The sequence below is a fragment of the Eriocheir sinensis genome, chromosome 61 (genome assembly GCF_024679095.1).
Source record: "Eriocheir sinensis breed Jianghai 21 chromosome 61, ASM2467909v1, whole genome shotgun sequence".
NCBI lineage: Eukaryota > Metazoa > Arthropoda > Malacostraca > Decapoda > Varunidae > Eriocheir > Eriocheir sinensis.
In genome coordinates, this window is record NC_066569.1 from 7,217,637 (window position 1) to 7,235,650 (window position 18,014).

The 18,014-nt window shown below is 43.8% G+C and overlaps 1 protein-coding gene across 11 annotated transcripts; it reads left to right on the plus strand.

Annotated features, from left to right (window-relative positions):
- Positions 1-1,225: 1,225 nt before the first annotated feature.
- Positions 1,226-17,942, plus strand: LOC126986305 (transmembrane protein 127-like). 11 transcript variants are annotated; one of them, XR_007739500.1, is made up of 8 exons: positions 1,226-1,320; positions 4,378-4,621; positions 6,387-6,681; positions 7,406-7,576; positions 8,502-8,633; positions 9,166-14,031; positions 14,158-14,200; positions 14,326-17,942. XR_007739500.1 is itself a non-coding variant. In XM_050842284.1 (6 exons), the coding sequence occupies exons 2-6, from the start codon at positions 4,520-4,522 to the stop codon at positions 9,366-9,368; spliced, it is 903 nt and encodes a 300-aa protein (XP_050698241.1). In that variant the 5' UTR covers positions 1,226-1,320; positions 4,378-4,519; the 3' UTR covers positions 9,369-17,942. The 11 variants fall into 11 exon arrangements, 1 of the variants encoding a protein (XP_050698241.1); XR_007739504.1 differs by having other exon boundaries at positions 9,166-13,923; XR_007739494.1 differs by having other exon boundaries at positions 9,166-15,486; positions 15,613-17,942.
- Positions 17,943-18,014: the final 72 nt, after the last annotated feature.

The following is an 18,014-nucleotide window of genomic DNA, read 5'->3' on the forward strand; positions in this document are numbered from 1 at the left end:
CATCTCTAGCAACCCTCCACGCTCTCTCTCATTCTCTTCTCTCTCTCTCTCTCTCTCTCTCTCTCTCTCTCTCTCACACACACACACACACACACACACAGATATTGAACACGAAACTCTGAATTGTTGAATGTGTACTTTTTTTTAGCAGGACAGGAGAAAAGAAGAGGAAGAGGAGGAGGAGGAGGAGTGAAACAGACAAACGAGACACCAAAGAGTTTCTGGAGAGAGAGAGAGAGAGAGAGAGAGAGAGAGAGAGAGAGAGAGTGCCTTTAACTTTTATCGAAGTTTACCCTAAATTTACTCTTCTAAGTGCTTCATTATCCACATGTGACACCAAATCATATGTCTGCCCATTAGGTCGGGGTCTCAAACATCCACTGCCAAAATAACATCCTTGTCCGACGCCTTGTCAAAGTTTTATTTGCGAAAAACAGGGGAACACGGCCCCTGAAACCATTAGTAGGGCTGTATTTTACTTTTCAGCATCAAAAGTATAATTCAGTTTGATGTTAAGTAGGTTTTAGGTTAAGTAATTGTAGCTGTTTAGGAGGCAGCGCCCAGCAACCACACTGTAGAAAAGTAGGTGAAGGAGACTCGATCCCTTCCCAGGCAGTTTGCATCGCGCTAGTGCCAGTACAAAGGTGTGATTATTTAGGCTGCCAGCGAATCAATGCAGGCGCTGAAGGTCAGAGTAGTTTCGACAACTATAAACAAAAAAAAAAAATCTAAAATCACAAAAACAGTTTAACTTTAGCAAAAAACTTATTTATTTGTTTGTTGGTGTGGGTAGTCTCTCTTTCCCAAAAATGATAAATGCAATGTTCAGAGTACGACAATTTGGCAACGCTGGTCAGGAGAACTGTCATGCAGAGTGGGACACCGCGGGCAGGGCTGTTAGTGCGTTCCAGGACACCATTAAACCATAAAACAACTATAAAACAAGAAAAAAAACAGCATGAAAAACAACAGACTCTATTAACTACATATTTTCTATACATAAAACTATAAATAAACCCATGAAAACATTAATACTGAATTGCTCTGTTTGGGGTGACTAAACCATCCTCGTCCTTTGTAAACTCACCCTCAAAGAACCAAAATTAAAGGAATAACCCACAAAAAGTCTTCTTAACCACATTTCCCTTCACATAAACCCACAAATAAACCCACACATATATAAATCCTAAATCTGCACCGTTGGAAAGAAGGAAAAACAACCATCACCACCACCACCACCATCATCATCATCATCAGCTGCCTACTGTCACTCGTGCTGCTCAACCTCCTGTTCATGACCTGTTTTTTCGGCCCAGCAAGGTGAGGGGCGGCGGGGGGAGGTCAGGGCTGATAGTGTGACCTTCCGTGTGTCTGGCGAGGTCAAAAAAGGTCAGGTGGAGGGAGTGGATAGCGTGGAAATGGCGTGTTTTGTGGTGGTGGTGGTGGTGGTGACCTTGGTGGGTGTTGATGTTTTTGTTTTTTCCTGTTTTGTTTTCTTTTCTTAGTTTTTTTTTGTGTTGATTTGTTGTTGTTTATCTGTTTGTTTTGTGTTGATGTTGTGATGTTTCTGTTACATCTTTTTTTCCTCGTTTTCTTTTTTTTCCTGTTTTTTTTGTTGTTTTTTTCCAATTTGTTCTGTTGTTCTGTTCTGCTTTTCCTGTTTCCCTGTTTCCTGTTTTATTTTCTCCCTTTTCCTTGTCTATTGCATTATCTGTTTTCCTTATATTTTGTTCCATTTTTTTCCTGTCCTATTCTGTCTTATTTTCTCTGTTTTCCTGTTTATTTTATTTTTTCCTTTTCCCTTCCTTTTTGTCTTGTTTTCTGTTTTATTTTCTTATATGTTCCTTTTTTCCTGTTTCCTGTTCTAGTTTACTTTCTCTGTTGTCCTGTTCATTGTCATTTTTTTCCTTTTCTGTTTTCCTTGTCATTTTTTTCCTGTTTTCTGTTCTACTATCCATACTTTTTCTGTTTTCCTGTTTGTTTTCCATTCTCCATTTCCCATTCTTCCTGTTTTCCTTGTCCTTTTTCCCGTTTTCTGTTCTACCATCCATACTTTTCCTGTTTCCCTGTTTTTTTCCTTCCTTTCCCCTTTTCCCTTCCTTTCTGTCTTGTCTTCAGTTTTATTTTCTTATTTCCTCTCTCCTGTTCAATCTTACTTTTCCTGTTTCCTGTTCTATCCTACTTTTCCTGTTTGCTGCTCTGTCTTAATTTTCCTGTTTTCTGTTCTATTTTTCTCTTCTCCGTTTCTTTCATATTGGTTCTATTTTTCCTATTTGCTTAGCTCTTTCTCCCATCCGCTGTACTGGTTTTCTTCTCTAATATCTTTTCCCTCAGTGACCTTCCCAGAGAAGTAAATTTGACCCAAGAATTAATATATCTCCTTAATTTTATACGTCGTTGGTCGCCGTTTCCTGAGCCGATTCTGATTGCTGCACTTTTCTTCCTCTTTCTTTCCTCACGTCCTCATTCTTCCTTTTTGCCCTGCCTAGAAAAGTTAGTAAGTTGACCCCTCAAAAATAATATCCTTAATTTTAAACTTTGCTTGCTGTCCGTTGTGTCCTGAGCTGTCAGTATTTCTGTTTCCTGCGCTTTTTTTTCTCAGTTCTCTCTCCTTCATTCCTCTTCTCTGACCTGCCTAGAAAAGTTAAATTGGCCAAAAAATTAATACCTCACCTTAATTTCACACCTTGCTGGCCGCTGCTGCTCCCTTGCCAAGCCTCGTTATCCCCTTCATCCAATATTGCCGGCCTCCAGGAAAGGGAGCGGAAGCTGATCTTACTGCTCTACTTTATACCGTCTCTGCTTCCCATATTCCCGTTATGTTTCCCGTGTTTACTGTTACATTCTGTTCTGCTTTTTCTGTTTGCTGTTTTCTAATTAATGTATTTGTTGTTCTATTTCACTTTTCCTGTTTCCCATTTTCCTGTTATAGTTTCCCCTGTTTACTGTTATATTCTTCTTTTTCTGTCTGCTGTTTCCTAATTTTCCTTATTTGTTTTAGCTTTCCTGTTTGTTGTTTTATCTTATACTTTTCCTGTTTCCCATTTTCCTGTTACCGGTATAGTTTCTGCTGTTTACTGTTATATTCTCCTTTTTCTGTCTGCTGTTTCCTAATTTTCCTTATTTGTTCTACTTTTCCTGTTTGTTGTTTTATCTTACTTTTCCTGTTCCTTATTTTCCTGCTGTTTTCCTGTTTGTCATTATAGTCTTCTTTTTCTGTCTACTGTTTTCTGCTTTCCCTATTTGTTCTACTTTTCCTGTTTCCCATTTTCCTGTTATGTTTTCCTGTTCGTCATTATATTCTCTTCTTTTTCCGTCTGCTGTTCTCCACTTTCCTTATTTGTTCTACTTTTCCTGTTTCTTGTTCTATCTTACTTTCCCTGTTTTCCATTTTCCTTATTCTGTTTTTCCTGTTTCCTGTTCTGTCTTACTTTCCCTGTTTTCTTTCTTGTTTGCTGTCACATTTATTCCTCTTTTCCTCTACTTCTTATTCTACTTTCCCATCTTCTGTATTGTTTTCCTTTTTTTTGCCATATTTGTCTTTATTATTCTTTTATTCTTCATGCTTTTTTTTTCTGCGGTCCCTTGCTCTCCTCCCTCTTACCCTCACCATGGCAAAGTTATTAATAAATGCTCCATTGTCTCCCATATTTAGATTAAGTTAAATTCCATGTGTTTCCGAGAACTGAGACAAATATAGAAAGTCCTCGGTTAGATATTGGATGGTTGGATGAATGGGTGTGATTAATAAGGGTGATGTCAATAAGGGTGGGTAGGACACCTAGTAGTAATTGGTTTTAGTTGGATAAATTTAGATTCAACAAAGACACAGGCAGGAATGGGTTTACCAGCGAGTTGTGAATGAATGGAACAGGCCTGGCAGTCATGTGGTGAGTGAGTGCCAATACTAACAGAGTGGTGGATGAGTGGAACAGGCCTGGCAGTCATGTGGTGAGTGAGTGCCAATACTAACAGAGTGGTTGATGAGTGGAACAGGCCTGGCAGTCATGTGGTGAGTGAGTGCCAATACTAACAGAGTGGTTGATGAGTGGAACAGGCCTGGCAGTCATGTGTGTGTGTGAGTGCCAATACTAACAGAGTGGTGGATGAGTGGAACAGGCCTGGCAGTCATGTGGTGAGTGAGTGCCAATACTAACAGAGTGGTGGATGAGTGGAACAGGCCTGGCAGTCATGTGGTGAGTGAGTGCCAATACTAACAGAGTGGTGGATGAGTGGAATAGGCCTGGCAGTCATGTGGTGAGTGAGTGCCAATACTAACAGAGTGGTGGATGAGTGGAACAGGCCTGGCAGTCATGTGTGTGAGTGTGTTACCATCTAGACAACACCATACCAATCCCCTTGCTCCTTCCCCCACAGCTTCAGGAGTGACAGAACCCATGTGGCAGAGCACCAAGCAGCCTCCGCCTGACCCCCCGTGCAGCGCCAGTGATGGGCAGGCAGTGCACTAGTGCCGTGGCGGTGCCCTGGTAGCCTGGCCCTCGCAGTGCCCAGTGCCACCATGCAGGCGCCACCCTCCTACACCAGCGGCCCGCCCCCCCGCCACCACCGCCGCTGCCGACCCTCCGCCTGCCTCGACACGGAGCGGAACCTGCTGTCTGCGGTGAGAGAGAGAGAGAGAGAGAGAGAGAGAGAGAGAGAGAGAGAGAGAGAGAAGAAAACAGTGAAAAATGAGAAAAAAAGAGTCTAAAGAGAGAATAGAAGGGAAGGAATGGGAGAGAGAGAGAGAGAGAGAGAGAGAGAGAGAGAGAGAGAGGAGGGGGTGTGGAGGAAACCTAAGATAAAAACAGTAAAAAAATGGAAAGTAAAGTGAATCTAAATGGGGAAAAAAAGAAGAGAGAGAGAGAGAGAGAGAGAGAGAGAGAGAGAGAGAGAGAGAGAGAGAGAGTTTCCCTATTGTGTGGCCTTTCAAGAATCTGCAGTTTACTGTCAATATTTTCTTATGTTTGTGATAATTATGTACTGGACTAACCAGTGACCCGGGCAACCAACATATCAATCAGCCGGGCACTCAACCAACCAACCAACCAATTAGCCTCCCAGTCAGCCAACCATTCAACCATATAGCCTTCCTTTCAACCAGTCAGTCAGTTACATGGCTAGACAACCACTCAGCCAGTCGGCCTACCAACAGTAATCTCACTCACTCAGCCAACCAGTTAGCCTTACATTGGACCAGCCAGTCAGTCCGTCAGTCAGCCAGTTACCCTCCCATTCAGTCAGCCAATCAATCAGCCATCCAGTCAACCAGCCAATCAAACCGTATGACAAACACTCAGCCACTCGGTCTACTAACAACAGTCTCAATCTCTCACACACTCACTCCACTCTGTCTTCCTCCCTTCAGTCCAGTACACTCCCTCATCCACCTCAATCATCCAGTACACTCACTCATCCAGCACACTCAAGAGCAATAGACATGGTGCAAGAGAGAGAAGGATGGGCTGAGTGTGTATATCTTAATTTGAAAACAGCTTTTGACAAGGTTCCGCACAAAAGGTTAATCTGGAAACTACAGCAGTGGGGAGGAATGGGCAGAAAGGTTATCGAGTGGATGAAGGATTACTTAACAGGAAGAGAAATGAGGAGGGTGATTAGGGAAGAGAAATCAAATTGGAGGAGAGGAAAGAGTGGAGTTCCTCAGGGCTCAGTTCGGGCACCAATAATGTTTGAAATATATTTTAATGATATGCCGAATGATATGCCAGTACGCTTGCTTATCCTCCCCTTTCATCCAGCACACACTCTCACCATCCTTGTTCTCTCATCCAGTATTTACACTCGCTCATCCTCTCATCCAGTACACTTGCTCATCCTCCCCTTTCATCCAGCACACACTCTCACCATCCTTGTTCTCTCATCCAGTATTTACACTCGCTCATTCTCTCATCCAGTACACTTGCTCATCCTCCCCTTTCATCCAGCACACACTCTCACCATCCTTGTTCTCTCATCCAGTATTTACACTCACTCATTCTCTCATCCAGTACACTTGCTCATCCTCCCCTTTCATCCAGCACACACTCTCACCATCCTTGTTCTCTCATCCAGTATTTACACTCACTCATTCTCTCATCCAGTACACTTGCTCATCCTCCCCTTTCATCCAGCACACACTCTCACCATCCTTGTTCTCTCATCCAGTATTTACACTCGCTCATTCTCTCATCCAGTACACTTGCTCATCCTCCCCTTTCATCCAGCACACACACTCACCATCCTTGTTCTCTCATCCAGTATTTACACTCGCTCATTCTCTCATCCAGTACACTTGCTCATCCTCCCCTTTCATCCAGCACATGCTCTCATCCACCTCATTCTCTCATCCAGTACACTCCCTCATCCTCCCCATCCTCTCGTCCCTGCAGGTGGTGAACTTGCTGGTGGTGGTGGTGGTGTGCGTGGCGGTGTTCCAGCCCCGGTGGTTCTGGATGGAGGGCGGGGGCTGCTCCACCAACACCCTCAGCCTCTACCTCTTCTTCCTCGCCGGACGGTTTGTGAAAGTGAAGACAGGCTCGGACTCCTCCTCCTCCTCCTCCTCCTCAACATCACCTTCGTTAATCTCCTCATTGTCTTCGTCTTCCTCCTCCTCCTCTGCCTCTGTGCCTAGTGGTGGTGGGGACTCAGACTCAGCCTCCTACATCTACTACATCAATGGGGAAGGTGAGTGTGTGTGTGTGTGTGTGTGTGTGTGTGTGTGTGTAATATTGATAATGAAGGGTTAACTAAGCTTTGGCAGCCATTAAGTTAAAAATTCAGATATTTAACTTAATGGCTAACACAAAGATATACAAAAAAAGAGAGTGTAGGTTGGTTAGGGAGGGTGAGGGAATACTAACATAGAAACAAAGTGAGTTGGGGGATGGTGTTTGGGGGACATAGGACAGCAGTGAGGTGCTAAGCGTCACCCTTTGTGTTGGCAGGGCTGTCACTCCTGTACATTGTTTATCATGCACTGTATTGCCTGCGCTCAGTTTATATTGGTCAGTGCACGGTAATGTTGAAGAATTTGAACCACCCCAGTGTCCCTATACTGTCCAAACCCCTTATGCAAGAGTTAACCAGCATCTTTACTCTTTCATCCCTCACACTGGTAAACCCTGGAAATTGACCTCTCTTTCGGCCACCTCTTTGGGTTCTTTTTGGGAGCAGTGAGTAGCGGGCTTTTTTTATTATTGTTTACTTTTTTGTGCCCTTGAGCTGTATCCTTTGTTGTAAAAAAAAAAAAAAAAAAAGAGTGAGAGAGAGAGAGAGAGAGAATATTTTGCTTAGATCACTAACAGCAAGAGCAGCACCGAGGTCACACACAGCCATAGCGCATGCCCCCGACTCTACCTTTACCTGCACCACTAACCACCACTCCTCACCCGCTCCTCTCCCGCCCCAGAGCTGAAGTCGTGTGTGACGCCGCACATCGTGTCGCTGCTGCAGGTGGTCATCGGGCTGGTGTTCCTGATGGCCTGCGCCGCCTGTGTCCAGCTCATGATGGACCTGGCGGGGCCGGCCGGACGCACGGTGCGCTGCCTTCGGAGGAACGCACTGCCCAGTATTGTGGCAGGTGTGTGTATTTACCTAGTTGTAGTTTTACAGGACCTGGGCTTATGCTCATGTGGTCCCGTCTCCATATCTGTATTTATTCAGCTTTTCCTTAAAGTTGTGCACACTCTTCGCCGATACTACATCCTCACTTAGTCTGTTCCAAACCTCTTTGTTTCTTTGCGGGAAGCTATATTTTTTATGTCTCAAGCATCGTCTTTTTCTCAATTTTTTACTGCGTCCTCGTGTGTTGCTGGTGTTTATTCCTTCTTTTAGTAGTAACTACTCATTGTCTACTTCCATTTTATTCTATAATTTATAAATTTGTATTAGGTCTCTCCTTTCTCTTCTCTGTTCCAATGTTGGCAGGTCCATTTCCTTTAACCTTTCTTCACATGACAATCCCTCCAGTTCTGGAACCATTTTTGTTGCCATCTTTTGTATTCTTTGTGTGTGTGTGTGTGTGTGTGTGTGTGTGTGTGTGTGTGTGTTGTGAGGTTATGATGTGGAAGACAGACTAAAGTGAGGAAAAAACAACAACAACAAAAAAAAAAATAGGGAGAAAAAAAAACAAAGCAAAAGAAAGAGAAAACACATACATCGAACAAACAGACAGACAGACAAGGATGCTCGTATGATTTTCTGTGTGTGTGTGTGTGTGTGTTTGTATTTACTCATTTGGGACATACAGAAAATGAGTTATGTGCCTTGGGTCCCATCTCAGACTTAATCTGTCAAATTCATCTTGAAAGGCATTGAAGTTTTTGGATTAAATGGCCTCTTTTATCAGGCTGCTTCACTGTTTAAATTTTCCTTTTTAAATCCTCTCAGTTGTTTTCATTTCACCTAACTCACTTGTTGATTCTTCTTTTTTTTCCTCATCTACTTTGTCTCTACTTTTCTGTATTATTCAGTCCTTTGTCTCTCATTTATTTATTTTTCCCCAGTGTGGGTGTGCGTGGTGGGGGTGGGCGTGTGCTACCGCCTCACCATCCTGCTGGAGTACCTGCAGGAGGCCACCAAGCAAGACAGAGTCCAGGTCAAGTTTGACGTGGGATTCTACCTCTTTGTCCTGGCAGGTGGGTGAAGGCGGGTGACGGTGAACGGCTGAGAATTTGTGCTTGTCCCTTGAAGTGCTTTTAACCCTTAGACAGCGGTGGTGGAACTCTCTTTTGGCCACCTCTTTTGATTCTTTTTAGGAGCAGCGGATAGCGGGGTTTTTTTTTATTATTGTTTCCTTTTTTTGTGTGTGTGCCCTTGAGCTGTCTCCTTTGTTGTAAAGAAAAAAAAAAAATAGATGGTCCAAAATTCAGTCAGTCAGTTTTGTCTGGCAGAAATATAACAACACTTCCAGACTGCGGTAGAATCCATATAGACGATGGTTAAAACATCCATTATGCGGTGTAACTATATTCATGCTACGGTCCTAAGGTCGCCGGTGACTACATACAGACAGTTCATTCTGAGGGGAACTACTCTTCAAATATTTACCTCTTTTTTGGCTACTCTTTACTTTTTACGTTTGTGGGAGCGGCGAATAGCGGGCCTAAAAAAAAAAAAAAAGAAAGAAAAAAAGAAATATACAGTACTCCATCTGTTTACATGTTGCAGGAGGCTTGTCGGTCCTGGCGGTGGGCTGCAGCTGGCTCCGCCCCGCACACATCTTCCAGGAGCCAGACGGGGCGCCCCTCATGGAGGACTGCGGGCTTGAGGGTCTCGACAGCCCGGGCGGCGCACTCGGCTACCCCTTCATCATCGACCGCGAGCCCCCACCACCGCTGGAAGGCAACCCCCCACCCCCCTACACCCCCTAGTCTAGCCTCTGGTACAGTGTCTTTGGGGGAGTCCTGGAGGAGAGGAAGGACCCAGGAGGATATTTGAACCCATGTGAGAGGTTCTTTTCTTTGATTTTGTTAGTTTACTTTATCTTGTGGTTCTACAGCCAAAGGAGGAGGAGGAAGGAGAGTGGGAATGTAAGAGGAAGAGGGAGGAAATGTTGGAGGATGAGAGAGAGGGAAGTAGGAAGAAGTGTAAGAGGAGGAGGGAGAAGAAAGAGGAACATTAAGAGGAGGAGGAAGAAGGAAGAGGAAGTAGTTTTAAGTTGTGATCGGAGCATTTTTTTCCCTGTTTCTTGTAATACCTTTTACTGCTATAGACAAAGGAGGAAGAGGGAGAAGAAGTTAGGAAGAGGAAGTGTAAGAGGAGGAGGAAGAAGGAAGCGGAAAGTAGTTTAAGTTGTGATAGGACCATTTCTTTCCCTGTTTCTTGTTTTACCTGTCTTCTACTTCTATAGCTAAACGAGGAAGAGAAAAAAGGAAGAAGGAAATGTAGGAGAAGTGAGTGGGAGGAGGGAAGTAGCTTGTGTTTATATGGGAGAAACTGGTCCTGCCCTGCTTCATATATGTTCTGTTTTTCCTAATGGTTGAATTGGGTTGAATTTTTTTGGAAGCAGAAAAGGAGAGAAGGAAAAAGGAAGGAAAATTGAGTTCTTGTGGGAGATTCTTGCCATTTCCTATTTCTGTTGTTTTTATTTTTCCTGTTTTCATAGTCTGAATTGGGGTTGTATTTTTTTGAAGCAGTGAAGGAGAGAAGGAAAAAGGAAGGAAAATTGAGTTCTTGTGGGAGATTCTTGCCGTTTCCTATTTCTGTTGGTTTTATTTTTCCCGTTTTCATAGTCTGAAATGGTGTTTAGTTATTTGGAAGCAGTGAAGGAAAGGGGGAAATGTATGATCTTGTGGAAGGGTCTTTTCTCCCCTTCCTCTTGGTTAGGTTTCCCGTTTTTCCCTTACCTGAGGAGTCTGATGTGTGGTGTGGTGGATCAGAGAACGCCCTGAAGCACCAAGAGGAGAAGGGGCTAGACAGAGGAAGGATGAAGCATTAGGTGTTAGGGAATCTGTTTGGTTGTCTCATACTTTGTCATCTTGGTTGTCATTACTTTCATTCCCCTTTTCCTGCTCTTCCTCCCTCTCCTTCCAGCCAACAAGGCCCAGTCAGGGTGAGCCTTGACCCTCTTCTAAATAGAGGTTGGTTGTGTTTACGTCTTGTTTCTGTCGCGGTGCCGCGCTGCATTAAGCCAGTGGTCGTTTACTTTCCCCGTCGTGCTCGCGGCTTTCCGATGCAAGGAACGTTTTTGGCTTTGTTTGTTGCCGTGTATTGTTGTCACACGTTAAAACTGTGATCTTTAAATATTCACCTCGGAGGCATCAGTAATCATGCCTGGAGGTGTGAGGTACATAATATTTCTTACAAGTATACACAAGTAGATGTGTAAGGGATGACATTGCTGTCATGATACTTTGTGGGGTGAAGTCACGAGCAAAAATTTGCATTGTGTATCAAATCTCTTTAGTCAGAGTAAGATGCATAAATGATATGCAATTTGTCTAATAAGGAATCACTGTTGTGTTGTAAGTCACAGACCGTCAGCCTGCGAGGGCCCAGCAGTCTGGCTACACACACACCTTTCAAGAATCACCTTTTTGTGTAGTGCCGCGCTTGCTGGAGGCATCCACAAGCCTGGCAAGGATACTTCCATGTCGGGGGCAGCCCACTCACCCGCCACAGCACTGCGCCCTCCCTGCACAGCACACACCGAGGAGGGCGCCACACAGCGGGGGTGGCTGCCCCCGGTCACCTCACCTCCATTTGGCTCTAGTTAGCATAATGTGCCCACTCATCGCTTGACACACACACATCTCACCGGCCATCACACTCACTCACCAGTGGCAGGAACAGGGAGGTTTGTCTGTCTGTTTTCACCAGTCCCGTCAGTGTTCACATCTGGAAAATAACACTGGAAATTTGAACTGATACATTAAGATAAAAATCAAACTGAAAATGAACGAATGTTCTATATTATGAGAAGCTAATATTTGTACTTTGGCTCAGCTTTCCAGGGAAGTTAATCTCCTATTATGCTCACTGACTGTAAACTGTGGAGACTGGCAGGCACACACCACCCAGAAGCCTCCTTTTTGGGCCTCTTCCGGCACCACTGTTCAGTCTTAGAGGAGTGGCCGCGGCGCCCCTCACACGGCAACCACGCTTCCTCGTCATCACATCACCCACACGGGACAAACGTGACACAAGCCCCTCGTCAGCCACTCACTCTTCATCACATTTTTTGGTTTAGGTTACAAAAGTGAAGGAAATTAAGTCAGTGTGAATGAAGGAGCTAAGGAGGAGCGAGGGTGAGGCGAGGGGCTTGCCACACACACACACACACACACACACACACATACACACCAGCGTTGCCAGATTATCATACTCAGAACATCGTATAAATTTACCAGTTTCTGACCCGTGACTACTGGGGGGAAAAAAAAAAAGAAAAAAAAAACTAACCATTTCAACGATAACTAAATGAATAACACACAGAGGGACCTATTACATTACTTTTCTTCTTTTTCTGATAATATTACTTTTTCTTCTTTTTCTTCATCTTCTGTTTCTTCTTCTCCTCTTTCTTTATTTACACTTAGCTTTGGTTTTCTTTGGGTCGGACATCAGCAAATATACAAGCCTGAGTACGACAATCTGGCAACGCTGGTACACACACTCGGCACCTCACGACACTCACCCATCAAGCTGCGGCTGCTGTCACTCATGTTGTCCCCTTTAGTCACGGCTTCAGAGAGGACGACAAATATATCCTGCGGTTGTGCCTACATGTTCCTCTTTGTAGCTATTTAGGCTTTGAAATTAGACCTATTTTTGTGAGCCGAACAGTAGATGAAAGGAAAACTGTAGTGGTAGCGTGGAAGGTGTTTTTGGTAGTAGTGGTTTCCGAGGCCTGTTTTTGTGTACCATCAGAGCCCGTTTGTCTGTGCTTAGGGTGCCTGAATGCTAACTATGACAACGGCACTATAGAGGGAATTTGCGGCTGAGGAATATGGAGATCTCTTTTCTATCCCTCATCACGAAAGGGGTAAAAAGTAAATGTTAAGTTCGTGTAAATCGGTCACGTCAAATGAGCTGTAAACTGCGGGATTGATGCGGTTGAAAACTTTTGTTGCTAGAGGAATTGGTAAGCTTTGTAATTTTGGATCGCGTCGAATCTTTGTAATTTAAGATAATGTCAAATGAGATGTAAACTGCGGGATTGATGCGGTTGAGAACTTTTGTTGCTTGAGGAATTGGTAAGCTTTGTAATTTTGGATTGTGTCGAATCTGCGTAATTTAAGATAATGTCAAATGAGATGTAAACTGCGGGATTGATGCGGTTGAGAACTTTTGTTGCTTGAGGAATTGGTAAGCTTTGTAATTTGGGATCGCGTCGAATCTTTGTAATTTAAAATGACGTCAAATGAGATGTACATTGCAAGAGTGATGTAGAGAAACGTTGTGGCCAGAGCGAACGTTAATCTTTGTAATTTTCCGTACGAACATTTCTTTACGTCATCAAAGGAGAGAGCGCCAGAATATGAAGTCCTTGCTATCAGTCAGACACGGTAGATTTTATAACTTGCGGCTGCCTTACAGAATGTTCATACGTAAGCGGGTAAAATAGTCTCAAACACCCATTGGTCAACTGAATAGAATCTGAGTGAAATCTAGACATGGTGCTGTGTTGGTTAGGTGGGTAACAGAAGCAGTGGCTGGAGTCTATCTATTGCTGCACACTTAACCCGTCCGCTGCGATTGCCATGGATTTCGCCTTCACTGGTAGCCTGGTAACGTAAACTCCCAGGTCTTTCTCTGCCTCTGTGGTGGATAGTGGAGTGTTTCCCATGTGGCACTGGTATGATGGACGACTACACTTTTCTTCATCGAGTTGTAGCAGCCACGTTTTGCTCGACTCCTGCAGCTTGATGTCTTGTAGGAAGTCCGCATTCAAGGGGTTAACTAACACAACACCTTGTCTCTAGATTTCACTGAAGTTGTATGCACTCAATCCACAGGTGTTACTGCCGATTGAGAGAGAGAGAGAGAATGTTAAAAGCGATACATTGCTGCGATAGTATTCTCTCTCTCTCTCTCTCAATTGGCGGTAACAACAGGTGTTCGATACTTACTCTGCCGACTGTACTGCCTAAACCATACCATTGTCAGCTCATAATCAAGGTCCTTTATGGATTGCTTTAGGAGTCTGGAGGGCAGCTGGGCTTCTGTGATCACATTTAAAGCCAAGCGAGGCACAGCATGCTAAGTGCCATACAACTGCTGCTGCCGCTGGTGTTCCTTGTAAAGCCATGTCCGCAAGTCTTGAAGCTTTCCCGTTGGAGATATTAGCCATTTCAAAATATGCCCAGGTGAGGTGCTGTTGACTTACTGCATCGTGTGGTGTGGAAGGCTCTGTGATGTCGCCTGTCTGTCATTCTATGCTCGGTATTATAAGACATTTTCGCTTCTCACATCATGTTTCTAGAGGTCAAAGAGGGGGTCATTCGGGTTCTAATGAGTGTTTCTTTAGGTCCATGGTACAGAAGAAGGGTCATAAAACTACTACTTTCGCTCTCACGTCATCTTTTTCTAAAGGTCAAAGAGGGGGTCATTCGGGTTCTAATGAGTGTTTCTTTAGGTCCATGGTACAGAAGAAGGGTCAAACTACCACCAGGGTCATAAAACTACTCCTTTCGCTTCTCACATTATCTGTTTCTAGAGGTCAAAGATGGGGTCATTCGGGTTCTAATGAGTGTTTCTTTAGGTCCATGGTACAGAAGAAGGGTCAGACTACCACCAGGGTCATAAAACTACTCCTTTCGCTCTCACGTCAGCTATTTCTAAAGGTCAAAGAGGGGGTCAATCGGGTTCTAATGAGTGTTTCTTTAGGTTCACGGTACAGAAGAAGGGTCAAACTACCACCAGGGTCATAAAACTACTCCTGGAAATGCCCACAACTATGAAACTGTACCCAGGTCAATGTGTGGTGTTCAGTAATGCCGAGGGAACATCACAGTAACCTTCCACGGTGTTCAGTAATGCCGAGGGAACATCACAGTAACCCTCCACACTGCCCTTGGTTAGTCACTGCTCTGTGTCATCCAGCAATGTTGTGATGCCAAGAATTTGCTCCGCCGTGACATCCCGTTATGCAGCAAGCTAATCGTTGTGACTTGTTCAGCAGCAGCGCCAATCACTGTCAAGCATAATATGGAGACTTACCACATTTTTGTTTACGGTGAAGGAGACAGGTCAAAGGCAGTAAGCAAAGAAGACAAAAAAGCCCTCTAATCGCTGCTCCTGGAAAAGCTAACAAGAGGAGTGGCCAGAGGAGAGGTCAGTTTCAGATGGGTTTTTCGGGTATGCTCGTGTAAAAGTCTTATGTTAACCCGGTAGCAGCGGGGATCATGTTTCTTAGTGGTCCCTCTAAGCGAGAAAAAATAGAAAAAATCATCACTCACACAAACCATTTCAAAATATATATCAAAGCATTTGTGATCAGTTTATGCATCATCTATTTTGGGGAGTTTATATGATGGCACAAATTTGGCCCGTCGCTGCTACCGGGCTAAAAAGTCAACCTCCAGGACTAAGATATACTCCATTTAACTTTAACATGTAACTTTAAGCCCCCAGAAAGTAGTATCCATACATGAGACATCCTAAGAAATGGCATGAGGGACAAAGCCATATTTTTCCAGTTTGCAGTAGGAAAGTCAGGCTACACATCGCAGGAAGAACAAGACATCAGTTGCAAGGGAAAGACGACCTTGTATTGGTGTACCGAGTGTCACTTTTCCCTTGCAACTAATTTCCGGTTCTTCCTGAGACGTGTAAACAAGAAAAAAAACTCTGGTGGGTGTTCTCGGATGCTCCCACCTCCCGCGTCAATTATTTTCAAAGGTCAAAGGGGTTGTTGGTCACATTCTAATAAGTGTTTGTGTGGATTCATGGCACAAGAGAAAGATCATGCTACCAGAAGGGTCATAAAACTACCTCTGCAAATGTTCACATCAACTATCTTCAAAGCCCAAAAAGGATATCAACCAGGTTCTAATGAGTGTTTGTGTGGATTCATGGCACAAGAGAAAGATCACGCTACCAGAAGGATCATAAAACTACCTCTGCAAATGTCCACATCAACTATCCTCAAAGCCCAAAAAGGATATCAACCAGGTTCTAATAAGTGTTTCTGTGGATTCATGGCACAAGAGAAGGATCAGACTACCAGAAGAGTCATAAAACTACCTCTGCAAATGCACAAAACTCCCATGAAAGTCTTGTCCAATGTGTGTACTTGGCCGCCAAAATTTTAAGAATATGTCCCATTGTCCCTTATGCCACTTCTCAGCCTCGTATGTCGACCCACAGTACTTGGTTTAAAATTGTTCTGGAAATACGACTTTTACACAAGTTCATACGGTAACTGTAGAGTGGAACATGGGTTGTGGTGCAGGGCAGGAGTGTTGTGTGTTCTCTTCAGTCATGCAAGATTATCAATGTCAATCATCAACACAGGAACACTTTAGGCTGTAGGAGTGGTGTAATTTTTAAGAGGAGATTGTTTGGCCCCGTTAGAGTAGAAATATTAATCATTATGGTCACGTGTCAACACAGGAATATTGTTGGCCCTGGGAGTCTTGACATGCTAATAGAAAGGTGTGTCTTATTTGGCTGGGCAAGACATGCTAATAGAAGGGTGTGTCTTATTTGGCTGGGCAAGACATGCTAATAGAAGGGTGTGTCTTATTTGGCTGGGCAAGACATGCTAATAGAAGGGTGTGTCTTATTTGGCTGGGCAAGACATGTTAGTTACACGAGTCCTTGCTCAGCTCAGGTCCTCTTTTAGGTTCTACAGTGCCAGTTCTGCTCACCAAATTTTGCTCACTGGTACTCGGACTGATCGCCAAAGCTTCAGCGTTCAACCATTCTTCAGTTCTGTTTAATGCTTCCTCCTCGGCTGATAAATTAGCTTACATGAAAGATCTGATAAACTTTACCGCTAATGGCTCACTTGTCAAACAGTTCTTAAGTATTACATCAATGCATTCAGCTGCAGTTGTTGTTTTCACATGCTTGTCACTTAAGCCATGGTAGTTATTTTTAAGGAGAGTTTTTTTGCAGTGTATGCCGCATCAATTCCATTTCCAGTGATATCCAGTGTGGGTAGTACACTTTTGGGTCAGTCGTATTATTTAGAAATTACTCAGTGGCACTAATGAGTCATAGATCTGGTCATTTAGAATCTCATTTCTTATATAACAAGGTGGACGGCATCTTATAGTCAGGGAAGACTTAAAAACCCTATGTAGTGGAGTGGTGGCCAGTGCACACTGTTGACTTCGATAGTCCAACCATTTCAAATAGTCCGTTGAGGCGTTGGATTCCGTGGGTCCTTTCCTCCCCTCTGCTCTGCCACACAGTCCCAACACCTATCCCTTCCTTTCATACGTTACCTATAGCTAACATATGAGAGGGAAAAATAGGTGTTGGGACTGTGTGGCAGAGCAGAGGGGAGGAAAGGACCCGTGGAATCCAGCGCCTCAACGGACTATTTGAAATGGTTGGACTATAATTTTAAGTGCCGGCAAAAAGTACCAAACACCCACAGGTCTTTTAAATGGAATTGGAGTGAAATGTATGGACACTGTGCTGTGTTGGTCAGGTGGGCACCGATGGCTAAAGTCTAGGCATTAATGGCTGGCTGACATTCCCCACATCTAAAAACTGAAATTAATTAATGTTTGGAAACGTAACAATAAGGCCCAAATTCTCTGCTCTTTGTCTTGGTAGGGTTGTTGTCATTTTCAGATTATTCATTTGTCTTTATATCCTTCACATTACAGTAAAAATCTAAGGAACTGTTGCCTTCATCAGACTGAGGAGGAAGCAGTGATAGGGGAGTGACGCTGAGCAAGGACTCATGATGTGAATACTAACCCTAGAGGTGATGGCAATAAGGATTTTGTGACCGAGGAAGTGCCTGTTGAGGGGGGGGAAGGGAAGTGTCTTGTCAACCAGGTCAAAAAGTTTGGGTCAGGTCAGGTCAGGTCACATCTTGCCTTTGAGCCTGGAGAGTGCAGCGTGCCTGGCGTGGTAACCTGTCACTTCCTTGTTATGTTTTGTAGTGTTTATATTGCACCATTATGTTGAGTATCAAGGATGTTATGTATATTTAGTACTATGTTTGTGTGTACAGGATTATGTTCCACACCATGTTATATACTTAGTAGGATAATTCGAGAGTACAGTATTTATTTTGTTGTATTGTTATGTTATAGAGATTATTTACATTCCATTATGTATACTTTAACAGGAAGAAAAGGTATGCAAATGTTAGTGTGTGTGTGTGTGTGTGTGTGTGTGTGTGTGTGTGTGTGAGTGGCGTGGCGTTCAGTGCCGCCTGCTGCTGTTGCTGCCGCAGGTCTTGTTAGTCAGAGTACCTTGTGATACAATCTCACTTAGACATATTTTCTCTAAAAATAAAACACTTATGTGATAATTAATAGTAAGTATGAATACCTTTAGTCTCTTCCTATGCAAGTGAATCAGTTTGTTGTGGCGAGTCATGTGGGATT